Source organism: Thunnus thynnus, chromosome 20 (assembly GCF_963924715.1).
Source record: "Thunnus thynnus chromosome 20, fThuThy2.1, whole genome shotgun sequence".
Taxonomy (NCBI): Eukaryota; Metazoa; Chordata; class Actinopteri; order Scombriformes; family Scombridae; genus Thunnus; species Thunnus thynnus.
This window is the reverse complement of record NC_089536.1, coordinates 19,689,403-19,711,574: the sequence shown is the minus strand read 5'-3', so window position 1 is coordinate 19,711,574 and position 22,172 is coordinate 19,689,403. Positions and strand designations below refer to the sequence as shown.

Below are 22,172 nucleotides of genomic sequence, written 5' to 3'. Positions count from 1 at the left end.
AAAGTGAAACTACCTCAGACGTTTAATGTAAACTTTGTAAACAACAGTGTTTGTTTCAATACTTTTATGGCATCTTTGCAAACATCAGTGTAATGTATGTGTTTTATATAAAAATACATAGTTAAAAAAGGGGGTAAAAAAGGGAAGAAAACACCATAGAATGTAAATAGAAAATCATGAAGATCCTCTCAGAGTCTTCAGCTGTACAGCTGTGCTTTTTTCCATTGTTAATAAAAAAAAATATTGATCAGTGCCGCCTTAATTACATTTAGGAATGTCATCTGACATTAGAGTTCAACCTCACACTCTGTCTTCCTGTCATGTTTCTGCCATTAGATTCTTGCATGTTTTGCATGTGGTGTAAATAAGAACTTCCAATAATGTAACTAAAGCTGGAATATTTAGGTGTTGGTTTGATTATGATTCCTGTGATCATGCACATTTTGTGGAGAGTGACTGGATTTCTATTGTTTGCCTAATTGTTTGTACAACTATTTACAGGCTAATATAGAGTTCATATTAAATTTCAACATTATCTTCAGATATTCAGAAAATTCTTACTATTTGCATTGATGAAAGAAGTATTCAGATCTTGTACTTGACAACTGTGACAACAGGACAATATAAAAATAAGTAAAAGTACTTACAACACAGCAGAATGGCTCTTATCAGACTTATTATTTTCTCTTTATTGGATTATTATTAGTGATACATTGTATCAGCAGCAATTTAATCCCATGTAATACACATGCGTTGGGTAGTTTAATATTTAACCATGCTTAACTAAAAAAAAAACTCATCCTACTGTATGTTTTGTATGTTAAATTTTCTTAGTAACTAGTTACTAAGAAGTGTAGTGGAGTCAAAAGTACAATATTTCCATCTGGAATGTAGTGTAGCAGTATGGAGTAGCAGAAAATGTAAATACTCAAGTAAAGTACAAGTTTCTCAAAATTGTACTTAAGCACACACTGAACATACATGCAAGTTTTAGTTCTGATGCTACATCTGAGCTGATGCGAGTTCCCAGACACCTTCAAAAGTCTCTGCTGTCATTGGCGGTTCTGTTGTTCGCTCCACGCAGGTAAATCTCACCTCCGCTCACCTCTCACTTCCTCTCCTGCTGCGGTTTAAGCAGAGCTCCGAGTTGTTCGCATCAAGCTTCTGGGTTTGATCAAAAGAGCGCTGCAGGCTATTGTGAAAGCCTGTGATAGCTTTGAGAGGTAGGCAGAGCGCGCTTCAGGATCTGACTGCATTGTGAAGGGTATGCAGCCTGCAGGTAAAGGAAACAAAGTCAAATGAGAGGACAAGGACAAAGCAAGGCCTGGTGAGATCCAGCAAAATGTTGCTTTTCAGCAGGAGCTGAAGAAGTCCGTCCTACCTGCATACCTATAACATTATCTTCATATTAACATGCTATGTCACATGCTTACTTGCTTTATGTTTCTCTTCTTATCTGGGCCCCAACATAGTGAGAATCAGCACACCCATTATCTAATTAAGTTGATGTTAACAGTGATGTATGTTGCCTAAATGCTGAAGAAGTTTATAAACAGCTTAGGGATAAAGCACACAGTTTATTTCCCATGTTCCCAGAACTGATAGCATATTAATTAACATAATCCATTACAGCTTAATTTGGGATTTCATTCAGATAAGATACAAGAGAAATGTATCCTCTGTTCGGAGCCTTAGGTGATCTATTTTCATGATCCACCCCCCTGCTCCCTGTAACTACAGGTCATGTGAACACTGACATAAAAGGCAGCAGTCGGCACTTGATAGAGAATAAATTGAAACAGATTAAAAGAGACCAACGCAGTGTTTTAAGATTCAACGACAGGCGGCAGAGGGAGAGCTGGAGGAAAATCCTCTGAAGGGCGGTGCTGTCCGTCTCTCCTGCCTCATCGCTGAATAGGTAATAAACAGAGGCAGCCAATGACTGGCTGAGTAAATACAATGTGCCAAGCTGGCTGCAGTCTCAGAGGGAGAGAGAGTGAGGTGGTGAAAAAGAGAGTGTGAGGAAGCAGCGAAAGGCTGGAGGAGAGCAAGATGAAGGAGGGAACAGAGAGAAGAGGTTTAAGAGAGGAAGAAAAAATTAAAATATAGGAAAAGATGAAAGAGAAGAAAGGAAGGGAGACAAAAAAGGAAAAAGTGTGTGAGAGAGAGAGCTCGAGAAGGTTGTATTGTGTGTGGAAAGTACAGAGGAGGAGAAGTTCACCATCTGCAGGGAGCACAGTGCACCTTCATTTCATCCTCTGCCAGCTAGAGAACAGGAGCCTCTGAATATGACAAAAAGTTGTCTATTCTCATATGCTTGTTTTCTGACTAATAATTCAAAAGCTGAGAAAATTAATAAAACAAACAGCTGGGCTGAAGAACACTCTGCTGGAAACCAGACACAAAGATGGAATCACAAATAGTATAAATTCAGAAGCTACTGCTGCACGGAAACAGGAAAAGGCACATACTCTAGTTTTGGCATTATATTATTGAGTTCCACAACCCAACAATAAAGCACAGTTTGTCTATATATCCATAATACTGACACTGAAAATTGACCCGAATGTAAAATAATGAAAAATATATAATCAAATATCTCCCTACTGCAGTGATTCGGGATGCGTTCAGGCACAGCAGTGTTGTGTAGGTTTAAAAAAAAAAAAACATGGTTGAAATGCCTCCTGTGTACACAAGCTGTAAGAAGACACTTATCAAAGCTCACACTTTCATCAAGGAACTGACCATTTATGACAGATGGTTACACAGTTAGATTTGTCAGAAAAGGAAAATTACAGCTTAGCAAAACAACACATCAAAGCTTGTATCACATAAGGAGGAAGTTGGAGTGGTGGAGGGAGAAACTCAGAAACTAATAAAGTTAGTAAGTAAGAGCAAACATCACAAAGCCCTTGAAAATAAATGTTGCATTATGAATCAGCAAAGTATTAGTGAGAGCAGACAATTTGTAAAGGCTGCCTCCAGTAAAACACTCATATGATTATTATTATTAGATTCAAGATAGTTTATTGTCATTTTCTTGTTTATTTGCGTACAAAAAAAAAAATGAAATGTTGTTCCACCCAGCCAATAGCAGTGCAACAACAACAGAAAGGATAAAGAAAGTACATGTCTCATTTCAATGTATACAGCTTTTGCATGTCAACGAGTGACCAGCACTGATTGGGGGGTTATATAATCCATTTTGCTGTCCAGAGAACATTAGGCAGCATGATTGTTGGAACTGCCGGTTTGTATGGGTTAACAGTTAGCCTAAGTTGCACTCCTCCGGTCCTGTCGCACCGTTTTCTTTGTTTCCTCTCCAATGAAACTCCAGGAAAGGCCGTGGTCTCCTTTGGGCCCATTCGGCGTAGCAAACCAAGCGTGCGCAGCTGATTTAGCTCCCAGCCAGTACTTCTCATAGCAGTCTTTGTTACGAGTGTCCGAAACAAACTGACAATCATAGACATATTTCCTTTGCACTCTACACGATGACACAGACGTAGACGTAGACACAAAGACACAGCGGAGAGGCCGCTGCAAATGTCGGTCGTGCCGCCATCAAACCAGTTCATGGATAGAGAGAGAGAGAGAGAAAGTTCCACCAACAAGGACCTTCATTTCTCTTATATTCACAAAATAACTCTTCTGTTAGCTTCCTCAGTGCAGTTTCTCCTTTGGATGGTTGTTAACAGTGGTAGGTAGCAGTTAGCAATTGACAGCTAGCTAGTTGTTTTGATTTTAGATCATAAACTTTATATAAAGATGGATGTAGCGACGTATGACGTTACCCATTGTTTTGCATTGGAGCTGGTTTGAAGCCCAAAGTTGCTGCTTATAGTTGGTGCCATCCGTTCTGTTTGGAGGCAGGATGTTCCAAAAAAGGATTACGGTTGCCTTTCACACTCTGGAAACATGCTAGTTCGGACTGATGCTAACGCTAGCTTACTGGGAACACTGAGCGCCGCACACTTGGGCTAACGTTAGCTACATTAGCTAAATTGTGCTAACAGTGCAGGTATCATAATCAGGTAACATTAAACTTAGTGAAATATTGTGACAATAGTCTGACTCAGTGCGAGTCCCAAGCCAAGGAGAGCAGCAGGCAAGCCAACTGTCAATCACAGCTGTCAATCAACACCCACATGGCAGACATCAAAGCTACTATAAGTCTTCAAATCTTATTAACGGACCAAAAATTTCCCAAATGACCACCAGCACACTTATTAGAGGGTCTGAATTTAGCAAATGACACCATAATTGAAATTTATTGAAAGAAAGTCAATAAGTTGACATTTATTGACCACGAGTTTTGGAGCGAGCATCTAGTGGCTGTCTGTGGTATTGCACTTTAAGGTACTTCCGCGTCAGCCTCAGCCTCAAGCCCTGGTAGTTGCCGGTTAGTTTAGATGTTACTTATCAACTGCCAAACAGACAATGCATCAGTAATCTAATGATACTGAGCATGAATGAAACAGATAAGCTGACATGAGCTCTGCCTGAACTAACGTGATGCTCCATTTCAGTGAAATTACATCCTTAACAAAGGATTAATATCATTTCATAATAAAGGAAAAACTGTGAAAATGAAAAATCTGTCATATTAATTTGTGCTGCCAGTTTATTAACATTAGTCCGAGGTGCAGAGAGTCACAGGTACCAATTTAGTTTAAAGCCCCATATTTAGCATTTATCAGCAATATATAAACAGTAATTAAATGGTTTATAACACACTATAAAACACAATAGTTATTTTTACAAATGTCTTTAACAACTGTAAGTCCTCCTTATGGAACATTCATAACTGGAGCTCAGTTGTAATCATCACCTGAGTAGTTTTAAACATTTATAGCAGTTTACAGTCTTAAACTTGACTGTGATTTGTATATAAACAATTAACGAATTAGTTAAGACACATTAAAATTACCAGCCAGTGTATATAGTCTTTTGTCAGGTCTTTTATTTGCACATTTCTAAAGTCAGAGGACTCATGGTATACACTTTTTGGTGCTATACTATACTATAGATCTCTTTTTCTGAAGACCTACAGTTTGTGCAGTTAGTCCTCCACATCTTCACATTTTCCCACTTCCACTTGCCATGTTTGGTGTGGCTTTAGCACAGCGTGTGTCTACTTTAGATTTTTTCCCCCCTCATGTTATAGGATGTGTGATAGCATGTTTTTCAGTTTTGTACTTAATTTCTCTTCAGTTTAATGTTTTGGAAAGAAAGACATTTAAAGCTACTTGTTTATTTTTGAAATGCTCAATGCTGCCACTAAGAAATGTCTAGTAACATTGTGTGAGCATCATTAACATCAATTATTCATAGCTAGTTTCACTTTAACTGTTTTTATACAACATGAATAAGTATTAATTAATGAATGTACTAACATGATAAATACACTTGCCTCAGGAAGTGTTTCCATCATAATGCATTCAGTTCTACATAAGATGCACATTCATGCTCAGCAAAAACAAACAGCATGTATTATATAAACTACAATTACAAGTCACACGCTCCTGACAAGTCATCTATAATTAACATTTTATCAGCGTTCAAACGTGCCTCTTGGAACAGACTCCAACTCTAGAGTACACAGTTATGCTCAACAGTAAATACCCACTGATTTTGTTGTATAAATAAGCAATGTCCAACAGCAGATTCTTGGAGAGTGATTCATAGTTACAAAGTACTTTGCTTTTATACAAACAGAGGAATGGAAGAATTGATGGATACACATGCTCAAATAGGTTGAATTGTTCTCATATATTTATATTTAAACAGATGAAAGATATTCCTGTAATGGATTACTACAATTATATACTGCGTACAGTAATAAAGAGAAGTGATTACGCAATGTGTAAATCCTTTGTACATAGAACAGGGTTGGAGTTTAAAATTATTAATGAAAGACAGTTCTAAGATATTTATGTATTGGCTTATAACAATTTTACAGCATGTTATACAGCACTTATTAATCATTTGTATGTGCATGATCACAGGAATCATAATCAAACCAACACCTAAATATTCCAGCTTTAGTTACATTATTGGAAGTTCTTATTTACACCACATGCAAAACATGCAAGAATCTAATGGCAGAAACATGACAGGAAGACAGAGTGTGAGGTTGAACTCTAATGTCAGACGACATTCCTAAATGTAATTAAGGCGGCACTGATCAATATTTTTTTATTAACAATGGAAAAAAGCACAGCTGTACAGCTGAAGACTCTGAGAGGATCTTCATGATTTTCTATTTTCATTTTATGGTGTTTTCTTCCCTTTTTTTTTTACCCCCTTTTTAACAATGTATTTTCATATAAAACACATACATTAAACTGATGGTTGCTAAGATGCCATAAAAGTATTGAAACAAACACTGTTGTTCATTCACTGATGTTAAAGAAATTATATAAAAACTCAAAGTTTACATTAAACGTCTGAGGTAGTTTCACTTTATTTCAGGTCTTTTGTTGAAAGGAATGGATGCAAATATATTTATATAACATTAATTAATTAGTATTAATTTCTGAATGTACTAACATGATGAATGCACTTCCAACACAATACTGAATTCTGTGTAAGAGACACATTCATGTCTGCAAAACAAAAGCAATTTGTGTGAACTACAAAGTCCAGTCGCACCATTGTAACAAGTGATTTATCAACGTTTTATAATCAGTATTAATAAAGAATAGTGCACACACAAGAAATCATGGAGACATATGATACATCAATAAGAATTCATTATTTAATGTACTCTTGTAAGAAATGCACTGAAATCAACAAATATTTTTGCTGAATCAGCTCTAATTCATACAAGGCCTGTGTACTGTAGATAGGTTTAACATAATAATGGCCTGATATGGGTTTAAAGTTAGTTTTTTGAATAGATGCATACATGAACACACACACACACACACACACGCACGCACGCACACACACGCCAAAGCAAACAATGTCACAAAGCCATGACCCAGTGATGTCATAAAATTCTCTCATGTCACAAAGGAATCAATCAGATACAGAATCTATAAGTAACTGCAAACCAGACAGAATCTCAACCTGAGAGCAACAGGAGAACCACGTTAACTGTGTACGATCAAGTCTTTACGTTCGCACACTTCAATTACGTCTCGAAAATATATCCGAAATACATCCATTAACATCACAATGAACACGTCAGGTGAGTTGAACTATTTTGTTGATTTACTTGATCAACATCAGTGATCCAATACTTTATCTATCTGTTTCCTCATTAACATATTAACCCAAGTGTTTACAATTAGAGCATTTTAATGAATGTGTTGAACATTTTGTCAACTTACCAACATTTTTTGAGTTTTATAACTTAACATTGCTGACATTAATTGATACATATTATTGAATTACTTATTTTATTTGCTGTCCTGTTAAAGTGTGACTTGATGTACTCATATCCTCTCTCTCTGTTCTCCCTCCATGCAGACAAGCTGCAGATTTTTAAAGGGAGCACACTCGGCAGGTGCCACACCGTGGAGGCTTTCCTCGGCGAGGGCGGCTTTGGTTTTGTGACCAAATGCCGCAACACTGAAACTGGCAGGACGGAGGCTGTGAAGGTGAACAAGAATCACCCCGAGGTCGTTTGTCAGGCAAAACTGGAGATCTCCATTCTGAAGAGGCTGCGGTGTCTGGATCCAGACACCTGTAACATCGTTAGGTGGAATGGCTTCTTCTTTGATCAAGAACACATTTGCCTGAACTTCGAACTTCTGGACCAAAGCCTGCGGGATTACATGGCAGACAGGAATCATCAGGGTCTTTCCATCAGAGAGCTGAGTCCAGTCGTGCATCAGCTGGCCACAGCCCTGTCCCATTTGAGATCGATCGGAATCGTGCACGCCGATCTCAAACCGGATAACGTCATGGTTGTGGACCGAAAGCAGCAGCCGCTAAAAGTTAAGTTAATTGACTTTGGACTAGCTCGTCCTGTGTCAGCAGCTAAAGCTGGTGCCTGTGTACAAACAACATGGTACAGGGCACCAGAAATCATGCTACACATCCCATTTAACGAGGCCATCGACATGTGGTCTCTAGGACTAGTAGCAGTGGAGCTGGCAACAGGTTGTCCTCTGTATCCTGGGGAAACGGACTACGACATGTTGAACTTCATCATGGAGACCCAGGGTCAGCTAGCTGACTATCTGCTGGATAGTGGAATGGGCACAGATTATTACTTCCACAAACAGCAGAATAGTCAGCCACGGTGGACATTCAAGACACCAGAGGAGTTCGCGTATGAGACGGGGTTCTACGCTGAAGAGACGAGATACATCAGACTGGGGTCTCTTGATGATCTCGAGCAGGTCCTGGCCATGGAGAGGGGACACCAGAGCGACCAGCATCTTTTCGTAGACCTGGTCAAGAGGATGCTGCAGCTGGATGCAGACCTGCGCATTAAACCCCTGGAGGTTCTGCGGCACCCTCTTTTTAACCACAGCCCCCCTCAGTGCTCCCGCCCAGACGTCTGCATTACGATAGACCCTGAGGAGACTGAGCCTGAAGTGAGCTGGCAGCCTTCCACACGTCAGACAGCAGGACCAGGAGGCATTCTTCGACAGCGAAGGGTCCCAACTCTAACTGCAGTGTCAGAACATGAGTGGGCCGCGTTGGAGGAGAATGACCTGAAAGAGGCCGACGTCCAGCCAGAGGACAACGTCAAGCAGGACGGCTGGTTTAGACGCCTCTTCAATAGGATCACAGGCGCTTTCCACCTTCTGCTTTCCTGTGACGGCTAGGACAACAGTTAAGCAGTTGATCAAACAGGTTTTATCAACTGCTTAACTTATTAGTTTTAAGTCTATTATAATTTTAATTGTGTATATATTTAATGAATGAACATGCAAGCTAATATTATGTGATAGAAATTCTATTCTTTCCTTCAGTGAATCATGATGCAGTTGGTAAAGAATCATCACATACAATATAAATGCTTGTTCATTTCATGACCTCAGTGCTTGTGCACTTTGAATACTGTTCAGTGTCTTGACAACGCCAAGCAGGACGGCTGGTTTAGACGCCTCTTCAGTAGGATCACAGGCGCTTTCCACCTTCTGTTTTCCTGTGACGACTAGGACAACAGTTAAGCAGTTGATCAAACAACAGTTTTTATCAACTGCTTAAGTCTATTATAATTTTAATTGTACATATATATATATATATATATATATATATATATATATATATATATATATTTATATATCTATATAAATATAATAAATAAATAATAAATGATAAAAAATAATAAATGCTTGTTCATTTCATGACTTTTCCACTGCTTGTGCGCTTTGATGCTGTTCAGTGTTTTCCTGTCTGCAGAGGCTGGACCTGAAGGCAGCACAGTCAGTGGCAGGAGACACACCTGGATCCTGCGTGCACAACCAGTCCAGATGAACCCCCCCCCCCAGACAACCACAATTTATAATGAATAAATGTATTATTTTAGTCTAATTTACTGTAAATTAATTTGTTATTTTCTACCTATTTGTTGTTAATAAATTTAGTTTAGTATTCAATACCTTGTGTGTCTACTGTTTCTGTCCTCTGTTTTTTAAGAGCCCAGGTTGTTGCACTTGGCAGGGATCAAACATTTAAGATTTATGATGAATAAAAATACATATTCTGTCTTTTAAAAACATACATAAGTTGTCTGAACCGTTCAACACTTAATCATTTTGAAGTAAAGAAAAATCCCACTTTTTCCTCAACCTTTGGGGAAATGAGGCTTAATCAAAAGTATTAATATAAACTCATATACACATTATGTTATCATTTAAAAAACACTGTTTTTTGTTGTCCTGCACTTGGCATGAGGGATGAAGATGATCCTGAAGCATTCCAGTTAAACCTTCATTCAGGATTTTCTCTACCTGCTTAAGTCTTTCTTGGGTTACAGGGGATGAAGCCAATCCCGGCATCCATTGTGTGGAGGGCAAAGACCCTCCCTGCAGGTGGTGATTCCACTGCACAGACCGACACGCACTTATATGTCTGTCTATGGGCTGTACGGGCTACATCCACACCCCTGCACTTCAAGGTCAGTTGTGGATAGCTTAGAAGACTGCTTACATCTGTTCAAGGATACGACCCGCACTGCTAACACAAACTGGGATTTCAAAAAGCCTGTGTCCGCAGTGTAAGAATAACCAAACCATCACAGCTGTTGTCATACACGCTTCTCTTGAACACATTAGATACAGTCCAGTAAAGGCTTACAAGTGAGTTTTCTTTGCTCTCTATTTTACTGTTAATACCAAGTGTAAATGGGGTCTGTTAGAAACACATCTGATCATTGAGCTTGACAGCCTGACTGCTGTTTCCAAGTTCAAGAATAGGTCAACATATGTGAGAAGTTTCAGAGGTGTTTGAACATCTACAGTTCCTTGTCAACTGCAAAAACTCCTGGACCTCCTGATGAGAACTGTGATACAGTTGAAAAATGCAGAACAATCAAGAAGATGGGCATGGAGTTACATAAAATAGTTTGTCAACATTTGATCTTTGTCTCTAAATTCAGAACTCGGCTTCAGTCGCTGATCCACCTGTCTTTGGTTTGTTTAAGAAAACTCACTCCTAGAGGGCGCCAGGTTAAAAATGAGCTACCAGGTCACTATTTACCCAATGTTCCTCCCGTTCTCTGTGCAATGTACTCACTACCTGGCCCCAGATTTGCTGTGAGGTAATTTGATAAAACATATAAATATAGGAATACATAATTACTAAACTGAAATAATAAAAAAAGGTTACAGCCTCAACATTAGGTGATAAAGCAGGCACTGCAAGGACAATTTCATGTCAGTGGTACACATTCCCAAACACATTTAAATTTCCATAAACCAGGGGCCACCAGGGGGACGGCATAGAGGTTCAAGGCGCCAAACCATGAAAATCAACGTCCTCAGTTCGACTCTGGTCCTGGACCTTTGTTCCCTATCCCCCCTCATATCCTGTCATCTCTCTACTATCAATATTTTAATAAAGACATTAAATGCCCCCCAAAAGTACTTGCACTGCAAACCATTTGTCACACATTAAACAAGGAGCTTTTAGGGACGTGCCAAGTTTTTCCACCCAGTGGACTCTATCAATAACGGAGGCTGAGACCCCTCAGGACAGCCTGATTTGAATTCTGCTTTCATGCAATGAGTAAGAGGAAGACGTGGGAGGAGAATGGGATTGTAATTGGACACTTAATCACAGGAAGTGGTGTTTTACGGCCAGAACTGATGACCCTTAATAGAAGTGAGGATAGTGTGTAGTGGTGGCGGAGGAAAGAGGATGACTGTCTTTTATTACCTTGTTGCAATGGGCATGGTCGCACTTGTAGAAAGTACGAGAGTTATGGCTGAGTTTTTGTTCCTCTCACCCCTCCCTCTCTCTTACTCTCAGTCTCCCTCTCTCTTGTCTCACCTGGTCCCATTTTCTGGCTACAAGAGGACATTTCTAGTAGTTAGCTTTGAGGCAGAAATCGCTGACCCCAGACAGTGACCCCTGTCATTACCACCGAGACCTCTGTTCTGCCGGAGCGCACAGACAGAAAGCAAAAGAGGGAAAAGAGAAGTCGGGAGGGCACAGACAGTCGAGCAGACTGGGTAGAAAATGAAAAAATATGGAGCACAGGACAAGAGAAAAAGAAAAGGAGGTGAGAAAAGAAAAGATGTGAGGAGAAATAGGTAATGAGATGAAGTTAAGGAGACAAAGAGGAAGCAAGTGATGAGATGAGAGGAGGAGAGTGGGTAAAAAAAAAAGAAAATTGAGATCACGAGATTGAGACAAAAGATGGAGAGAATGGACATAGAGAAGCTCCCGCCTACCCTCCTCTTCAGGAACGGAAATGGAGCGTACAGAGGAGACAGAATTCAAAGCCGCTGCCGCCATACACGCCACAGCAGATCCATCTCATGCGCGCCGAACGAAGGTCAGCCTCATTTGTTCTCCGCAGAGACAAGGGGGTCCTTCATGTGACGAAAGAGAGAGATAGGGAGGGCACAAAAAGGATGAAAGATGAGGCTGTCAGTGATGTGAAACATGAAGGTTGATTCCATCTCTTGTGTTCTTGTCACAAGTGGACACACACACACACACACACACACACACACACACACACACACACACACACACATAATTGACAGAAGGGAATACATTTACTGTCAAACAGGTGCTTCTCATGAATGTGTAATAGTTTTTCCTGTGCAGTGCTGCATATGAATGGGATGTGAAAAGACGGCCTTCGGTGGAAAATGACATGGTTTGATGGCATTCGGCAAAGTTCTTGCCTAAGTTCTTTCTCCCTGGGTCGCTATTCAAGACTGCACAAGGCTACTTTTGCAATGTCTGGAGCCCAAAGTGACAGTGAGAACTTATGAATTATGATTACTTCAAACCCAAGAATGCTTTCGGGGTGAGAAAGTAATGGGGGCCTGGGGTAAAAATGTAAAATTGAGACAAAAACTGACTTCCTTTTTTCGCACCTCACAGTGATCACATTTCATTGGCTTCAGTGTCAAAACTGCTCATATGAGTTTAGTTCCCTCATGAGCCTCTTTGACTGATTCTTTTTATATTCATCTTGAATGAGAAATATGACAACATTTTGTCACACAAACCACTGCAGCAAAAAAAAACAACAACAAGAAAATAACCAATAAGCTTTTCTTTCTCAAAGTTTCTCACAGACAATTCCAGTTATCAAACACAGATGTAACGGTTGCGTTCTATTTAGCGGTGCATGCTGTCTCACTGACATGTCTCCTGTTACACCTAAATGGAACGGAGACATCGTTAACACCTGTGCTTCTCTTGCTATCAAAAGTCAAAAGCTACAATATGTCCCATTTTCATACAAATAATTCTAAGCAGGTTTTGAGTGTGTATATAGTGTGCTCACACTAGAAAAGTGACTCAACTAAATGCCTTTCACACCCATACAGGTGTTTCCACTTACTCTGGCTGATTAGACCAGAAATAAAGTGAAATAAAGCTAACAGGAGATGTTAATCAAGCACACTCTGCACATACTTGCCAATATCTGAGAAGAGGCCTATTCAGCCAAATTAATTAAAATCACCATGGGTGCACAGGGCCTTTAAGAATGCAAACAAATGCTTGGTTTTTCAGTGTTCTGTTGATGGACACATACATCATGTCGCAGTTGCAAAAGCACAGGTGTAAATGATCAAATTAATGATGGCTGAATTCCATTTGGCTGCATCAGTGTCAGGGTCCTGGTACTGTGTATACAGATTTTTTCCAGCTGTTCCCTTATACGTTTCTCTTCTTCTTTCTATGAGATTCCAGCAGGCTGTACACTGTGAGGTGTGTAATGCTGCCCCCCACACTTGCAGATTTTCCCTCATCTGTTTTTGCTGTGCGTAGCATTGTGGTGTCCATCATAGCACACTCAAAAATCAGCTGTATTTAGTCTGCATTTTGTCTGGTTTAAATATACTGAATTTTGTCACTTTTGCAGTGTGAACACTCTACATATGTGGATAAGCACCTCATAGCTGCTTAACATTAAAACAAATTGTGTATGGTGGTGAGACAGTTTTAAAAAAACAATTTTACTAAGCTTTCCTTGAAATGTTGCAGTTGCGTTTTGATTGATGCCTGTTGCTGCACATGTTGCATAGTCTTCTGTTGGTACAAAATAAAACCTTATTTCCTTATTTCTTGTACTCTATTCTAACTGCAAAACAGTGTACTTTGATGATTATACAATTAATATATATGTAGTATGGAGATAGGAAAAATGTCTGCTGTTAGAAATGTTGACATAACAACAATGGAATGATAGAAGAAGTTAGTTAAAATGGCATCATCCCTTCACAGCTGCTGCTAGATAATGATTTAAAGTAGAATAAAAATATTTCCTAAATCATGAATAAATCTTGTATAAAAACTAATTATTCTGTGGCAGGTGTGGTGGAGAGTACAAGCTTCATTTCTCACTCTGTTTAAGTGTCTGTGTAGCTAACAAAAGAACTTGAGGATTCAAGGTTGAGAACATCTTGAAAGCGGCGAGCAATTGCTGCATGTTTCACAAGTGATTCATTTTCCCCATACCACATAAACTATCACTGAATGTTAAGTGTGTTATTAAAAAGGTATATTTATGCACACACAGCTTCTGAAATGCAAAAAGTAACAGATTTTCCTTTGGGAAGAACATGGATGGCAGAAGTTTCCCAATTACTGAGTCATAAGTGGAATCCTCGTGATTTACTGCCATGAAAGATGACATGCTAAGCTGTTAAATATAACGCTCTTAGTACTGTAGATTCCCTCCTCGCCTACACAAGGCTTCCCTCACATGCTGCAAGTGTCGCTGCTTTGTTGGAAGACGATGCATCTGTGTGTGCTTGTGTATGCACTTTTCTGTTACTGTTTGTGTGTACATGCTTATTTTAATTTAATTGTGTGTGTATGAGCGTCTGGGTGAGAATTTTATTGTTTGCTCATGTGCCCAAATGGTATATGTGTACGTATATGTGTTGCTTGTGTTAATTATCTTTATTTCTCAGCAACAGTGGCAACTGCTGCTATTTCAGAGAAGTGCAACATCACACCATCTCAGGTCGGCCAGGCTCCTTGTCTCATTTTCTCAGGTAATCTTCACATTTTTTTTTTTTATATTTCAAGACAGCATTATCACAGCTAACAATTGGCTGTTCTGTTCCATTTTTAACAGATTTGTGACTGTTTTGCAAGACAGGTGGCATTTTCACACAGACAGGTGACTACATCTAGCATCCTTTAATACATCAAAATTATGTCAATTTATATCCCATTCATTTTAAGAAACCTCTGTTTGCAGCTGCACCAACATTGACTTGAGAATGAGACTTTTCATCCTATGCTGGCCTTTCTTGCAATACAACTACTACCAAACTGCTTTTTTGTCTAGTACAGCACACATACATATCTGAAATCAAAATCAGAAACCATAAGGGAGAAATTTATATTCTAAATTCTTTGATTTCAGCATGAAGTTTTTATTCCGATACAGCAAATCCAATCTTGCATAAAGTGATAATGTGGCGTTTGATCATTGGCGGAGCAGATGGTCACACTGAGCCTGATAGTATCCTGCTACACAACACAAGAGCCACATACTCTGAACAACAACCCATATTAGCTTTCATGCTAAAGTCTCCTTCTTATCTAACTTACAAACATGAACACATGTCTTGTCCTGCACCTTAGTTTGTTGAACGATCTACCAAACAAACATTCAGCAGGGAAAGGTTCACAGCTAACGTTAGTTAGCATGCTAGATAGCTAATTAGCTGCTCAGATGCAGCACTTTAGCATTAGAAAAACTCACTTGGTTTGGTTAGATGCTGGTTTGATCACAGCTCTTCTAAATCCCTGTTAGCAACGCACTGTCTGTCCATGACTTACACTTTGTTTACTTTGTAGTCTGCCAGCTAATGAAGCTGAGACAAAAAGGAGCATTTATTATATTTCCCCAAATAACTTCTTTCATCCCATCTAATGATACAAAACTATTATCAGTACTAAATGACACAATTATTGAGTCATTTGTTTTGTAACTGATATTATTGAAAGTACAGTAGCTCCAGCTGTGACTCCTGGTAGCAATGACATTGAATGTGAATGTACACACTATGCTGTTGCAATGTAAGTACTTTGGCTCTAGCAGGGATCATTCGTCTATCCCCATTTTGCCAGCCTCTCAGATTACATAAGGCTCTCTCCATGAACCATAGTGCTCTATAAAACCTCCAGAACTCCCAGCGGCTCTGTTGTTGTTGTTGTTGTTGTGTGGCAATCCGCTTGTGTGTCTGTAGACTCCTGAGAACCAACTGAGTCATGGGAAGCTGGAGGAGCTTGTGTTATCGTTCATTATTCATGTGTGTGTATATATACACATGTATATGAGAGGAAAAAAGTAGAGAAAGTAAAGGAGACAGTATGGGGAGAAGACAAAAGCCCGAGACAGATAGTGAGATAGAGAGAAACAGATAAGAAGGAGAGAGTTTGCCTTTTTTCCAATGAGCCTGGCAGCCTCTTCTCCTCTGCTCACTTGTGCCGTTTGTAGTGGGAGTAATTACATGCAGCCCAGGGCAGAGGGTGTCTCCTCTTTGTCTGATCTGGAAGACAGCCACTGCTCCACCTACAGCTGGAACAGGCCGTCTCTGCTCCAACTTGGTGCTAGGGATTAGAGAGCACATAGCAGGTACAGCCGGTCCAACACAAATCATATAAGGTAGTTGTGTGACCCTGGGGAGATCTGTCAACAAGAAACAAACTAGTTAGACAGCTGCCCTTTGATGAACAGTAGCAGTCCAGTGTTTTACTGCAGGATTACTGAACATGTGTCTTGTTTGGCTCAGTTCCCAAGAGGACAGTACTGAGATAAAAGAAAACTCAAAGAAAAGTTTGGCTTCTAGATATTTTGTCAGAAAAAACATGTGTCCCTTTTTTGCTTAGTCACGTTTCCTTTATCTTAATGGAAAACACAATGAAGAAAGAAAAGATGCACTCACTGCAGGTTGCTTTGGGCAAAAGCCTCTGCCAAATGAATTCAATGTGATGTAGAATTTAAAAAATCCAGGAAAAGATTTGTATGAATCCTCCATTTCAACGATGTAACATTTGTTGTAAACACCAAAACTTCTGCAAAGATTCAGAGGATGGGAATGCTTCCTTTTTATGCTTCCTGTGTTTCCTGGGCTAAAAATGGTTTCAAAAGAATCAATTAAGCACCCTCTGTGATCATTTACCAATTTGTAACCATCACGTGTTATTTCAGACCCTGTCATGTCTCACCTGTCCACTAGTCACCCCTGTTGAGTTTCCCCACTGCCACTGATTACCTGAGTATGTCACCTGGCTGCCCAGCTGCCCCAGATCAGTCATTAGTTACTCCAGTATAAATAGATGACAGTTCAGCACTGTTGCTTTTCAGATCATCTATTTTGCCTCAGCATTTCCACCTTTGTAACAGCTTGCCTGCTTTTCCCATTTTGCCTCTGTGTGCTTGTTCTCATACAGAGTAAAATCTCACTTGTTCTGACTACAGACTTTGCCTCTGAGTCTAGCTCCTCTGCATGTGCATTACATCAGCTTTTTTTTATCACGGCTGCCAATCAGACACCTCTGGCTCAATTCACTGTTTGAAACATTCTTAATCAAAAAACACACTTAGCCCCGTTTATAGTTCTGCATGCTTCTAGGACATACTGCTGATCATTTTGACTCTTTATGACAGAAGCAACATAACAAGAACTGGTCTTACAACAAGTGGTGATGAGGAGACTAAGCAGCTCAGCAGTTTGGGAGCTCGCTATTTCATTAAGGGGTGGGGTGTGTGTGTGTGTGTGACTTGTTTAAGGTTCCATTAAAGGCCCTGCACGCCTACACAGGTGTTTTGACTTAATCTGGCTGATTAGACCTCTGCTTAGGTTGAAGATTGGTGGAGGTGTGCTCGCAATTACAAAGGTCAAAAGCAGACAAGTGACCTTCATCAAGCCTTTTTTGAAATGCAAAACTTAGCTATTTGATAAATTTAACATAAGTGCTGAGTGTGTGGGAGTAGTTTATTTTTTTTCTTTATCCCCTATCCACCTGTTTGTTTACATGTATGGAAAGACCTTCATCACCAGCATTTTGTATAGTAATAAAAATGGTGACTGTCAGGTGTGAGTTGTCCTGCCTTTCAAAAGGTGTAAGAACACTTATATGGTCATGTCTATTGACTGTAGACTGTACATGCTAACACAGTCCTGAGAGGAGGACTGATCAGGACTAATAACTGAAGACACCTGTGGGGACATATGATGTAAAGCTCTTTTTTAAAAATTTTTTTATCCACATCCATCAAGTTAACTGACTTTCTGTAAGGGTTAATACTAGAAGTTGCTAAAAGACTCAACTGTGTTGGTTCAGTATATTGGCAACAGTGAGTGTTGGGCATACAAGCACAGCATCTCCAGAGAGGTGAGCAGCTGCAAACCACAAGAAGGTCTCGATGTGGATTTGTCACCTGAAATCAAGAGGATTAGGGAGGGCTATTGACCTAGCATTTAGGAGGTCACTATGAGCTATTTACTCAAGAAGCCAGTGCACTGTGGGGAAAATCTTGAGCAAACTCATTGCAGCCTACCTGTATTGGAGACAGATAATGTGAAATATTGAGGAAAAATTAGAAGACCAGAAACAATTGATCAGCGATCAACCATAAATGCATTTTCTGTATTTCATTCCTAGATACTTTTTTTTTTTTTTTTTGCTGTGTAGTTTCTTTTCAAGAGACGATAACCTCCCCTTAACAATTCCCAACTCATTCAATATCAAAATGTGTTAAATGTGATTCTTTAATGAAAACATTGCATTTGATTTTTTTTTTTTTCTTTACACTGCCATTCAAAGGAAACGGCTGAAATTCTTTTTAAATTTAGTCAGTATTTGATGAAATGACAAAAACTTCTCAGGTCAAAATTGAACATGTTTTAAAACATTTGGGAGGGCACATAAAAAAATCTTTCTTGCCATCTGTAAAGGTCTTGTATGAGGAAGTTTGTCCTTCTGTCTAGTTAGGGGTTGAAATGAATTGTCAGTTTTATTGAGCAGCTGCTTCATATTGCTTCCCCATATTCCTGACTCATTTCACCGTGACATGCAGCTTTAAACAGGAAAATTAAAACCCAACGTTAAAGCAAATCAGATGTTGATGTATTTGAAAATCTATAATTACATCAGATTTTTTTTTTTTCTCCTTATGATTGACATGCCCTTGTGTTTTAAGTGTGTTCGCTCCCTGTTTCTGTCAGTCAGCCAGTGTGTGCGTGTGTGTGATCCTCCCTGTTTTTGTCCCAGGAGACCGCTGAGTGTGTTGACAGTGTATTTAGGGAGCTTTTAACTCAATATACGCCTCAAACCCCATGGCAACCAGACCTTTTATTCCTTTGCACATCACCATGGTAACACTGATGTTCATTAAATTTCATCCTCTCTTTGAAGATATTAAGACAAAATGGGGAGAAAAAAAATTCTATTTAAGTAAACAAGCAACTTTAACCCTAAATGTCGATTCATCCACAGTGTTGTCTTGTTCGTAAATGTCCTGTTTCAGTTTAGAAACTGAACAATGGTTCTGTCTTGGGACATTTATATTTGTGTACTTCTACATACTGTAGATTCTAGCTTCACACTGTTGCTGTCGCCTCAGCGTGACACACATACACATGAATGAACAGAGTTAGCTGCAGGAACATTATGGTCAAGCAGCTGAAAGGCCGACTGAGACGACCCTTTGGGAAAATCAATTTCCATACATCTGAAGTTCTGTGTGTGTGTGTGTCTATGCGTGGTGCAGATGCATCCTTGTGTTTTTATTCTTCGCTCCCCACACTCACAGGAATTGCATTAACTTCTGACAGATGTGGTGATCACACTGCTGGGAGAAACTGTGTGTGTGTGTGTGTGTGTGTGTGTGTGTGTGTGTGTGTGTGTGTGTGTTTGTGCGGAGAGAGGTTAAAGTCAACAGTGCATTATAAAAGTAATGCATTTATTCCATATAAATGAGCAGGAGCGGGACCTTCCAAGCAGTGACACACATTTACATTACTGTATACACACATTTGCACAGACAACACATCCTCATAATTAAATGACAATATAGGTCTAAAAATCACCCAGCAAAAAACGACCTATAGTTATGTTTACACCATCTAGGCTATAGTAATGTGCTCCAGAACAACCCATAGTACCATAATGTACCACTTTCCAAAACTGTTACAAATCACTCAGCAACAGTAAACACCACAACGATATGTTTCTTCAAAAAAATGCCTCAACTTGTGTTTGGAAACATGACACTCACAGTTGGAAACAGGAAGTGAACATTGGTCTCCTGCCGCAAAGTCCACTTTTTGCCATCTAACTATCTAGCCATCTACCCACCCCATTTCCTCCTAATAAGGCAAAACCATCTTATAAAGTCACCTTTTATATTGATGTCATCTGAACTGTGTCACTTCCCTGAGTCATAATTACCATGGCTGCTAGATGGCGTAAACATAATTATAGGTTGTTTTAGACCAATAGTGTTTTGCCATTGGTACTTTTGGGCACGCCGAGTCAAACCGTGCCATGCTGATTTGCATTTCCATTACCAGTTTAAATGTGCCAAGTCGTGCCCGAGATGGACCATCTCTGGAGTTGGGCCAAAGCACACCAGACCCGTCTCTTAGTGGGTTGCGATGACGTCATGGGTATGGGTATGGAACGTGGATTGGACCAGACGACTAGGAATTCGCATTCCATAGATGGGCTTTGTCATCATTAAGGGACCGAATCATCATCATTCAGTGACAATTCAGCGGCATGTTTAAAACCCTCCGGTGCCGGACTATAACAAATACCAATATAAGACATAACTATTATAATGACATAAAATGTTGCATGACGGCATTTCTACCATTGGTTCCTTGTGCTGTGACACCCTGGTGGGCTTGCTGCATGAGTTCAGAGGGAGGTGGGCAGTACCTTTCCTGTCTAAATATTTCGATGTCTCACACACATTGTACAGAATACAACAGGTAATAGTCATTTGTGTCACAAAGTCTAATTGGCAGTAATTTCTTTTCAAACGCCACCTCCCTTTCAACCTCCCAAAGGCGTTCTCCACCTTACCTTGCTGACTTTGTAGATGCTGATTTGTTGTTCTGCTGTCAGACGTTGGGTATCTGCAAATGGTTTGAGGAGCCATGGCTGTAGAGGATACGCACCATCTCCAAGTATGTAGTATGCTATGTTTTACGCACCTATGGTCCTTTTGAGATGTGGTGTGAAGTGTCCATTTGTGCCACACTGCCAGATATGAGACTTCCTTAGGACTCTGGCATCATGGACACTGCCTGGGGGTCCAGCTGACACATCCCAGAACAGTCCCTTGCCATCCACCACAGCTTGCAGGACAATGGAGTGCCAACCCTTGCAGTTAAAGTAGTCAGCAGAAAATTCTTGAGGGCCATAATATGTATGTATGACCCATCAATAGCTCTGATGCAATGTGGTACCTCCCCACCTCTGCTTGAAATGCTGCACCAACTGAGCCATTTGTGCCTCGTCCAGAAAATGCACAAAATCAGTGAGTGATTTATTCACTGCAGCGTAGAATTCAGTTGGACATATCCACACTGCTCACTCCAAGTGGGCAATGCTCTGGTACTCTGATGTCATTGCCAACTACCACAAAGCTATCGCTGCTCGTTTTGGCACAGGTACACATATGGAAAGTAGTGTCCCTTTCGCTCTATGGCTGGTCCGACTTTGTAGCAAAGAAACTCAAAAGTTTCTTTTGACATTTGGAAGTTACAGCGACACATGAAGGCTTTCTAAAACCAAAAGAAACAAAAGATTAAACTCCTGATATGCAGTTAACTTTACATAGCATGGTATAGTAGCTAACATTATCCGTGCCAGCTAACTTATGTTACCTAGCCAACTTAGCTACATGTAGATACAGATTATACAGCCAAATCGATCCAGTAACAGTTACACAATTTGCACAGAAAAAGCGAAATAGGAACAGATATAACGGGATCCTGAATATGATGACAAACAAGCTGGTTTATGTACCATCTGAACAATGCGTTGCTGTCGGTGGCGGAGGCTATACTTGTAAGCAAGCATAATATTGGTTATTTTTCTTCTTTCTGTTGCCATTCTCTTCAAAAGTCGAATGGTAGCTTCCTCTTCTCCTCTTCCTCTTCTAGATGCATTTCGTCATCCCGTCTCCATTTCTCAAACAATAAGTGGTAAATGCCAAGCAAAATCGTAACAACAACCTGAAGATCCATGATGATAAGTGGTAGTAAACAGCATAGAGGGTGCTGCTTTTAAACATCATCGACTCAAGACAAGCATGTCATCAGTTAAAGACACACCTTCAAACTGGTGGCCCTGTTGTAATGAAAATGCAAATCCTTTCCACGCTATGCTGGTGCAAACCGAGTCAAACCGAGTCAAGCCAAGCCAACACGTGTGTATGGAAAAGCCCTGCCATGTTGTTGTTGGTTTTCTTGTGATAGGCTGTCACAGATGTACAGTGTATATAACACCCACAAAGACAAGACCACACACACACTCCACTCCTC

The 22,172-nt window shown here is 39.9% G+C and overlaps 1 protein-coding gene and 1 long non-coding RNA gene across 2 annotated transcripts; one reads left to right on the top strand and one right to left on the bottom strand.

Annotated features, from left to right (window-relative positions):
* Positions 1–79: 79 nt before the first annotated feature.
* On the bottom strand, positions 80–18,755 carry LOC137172240 (uncharacterized). Its single transcript, XR_010924917.1, has 3 exons — positions 16,557–18,755; positions 16,052–16,300; positions 80–1,273 (listed from the first exon to the last, which is right to left on the bottom strand). It is a non-coding gene; the product is annotated as an uncharacterized lncRNA (long non-coding RNA).
* LOC137172239 (homeodomain-interacting protein kinase 2-like) lies at positions 6,955–9,514 on the top strand. The gene is made up of 2 exons (XM_067576544.1): positions 6,955–7,192; positions 7,474–9,514. The coding sequence occupies exons 1-2, from the start codon at positions 7,180–7,182 to the stop codon at positions 8,781–8,783; spliced, it is 1,323 nt and encodes a 440-aa protein (XP_067432645.1). The 5' UTR covers positions 6,955–7,179; the 3' UTR covers positions 8,784–9,514.
* Positions 18,756–22,172: the final 3,417 nt, after the last annotated feature.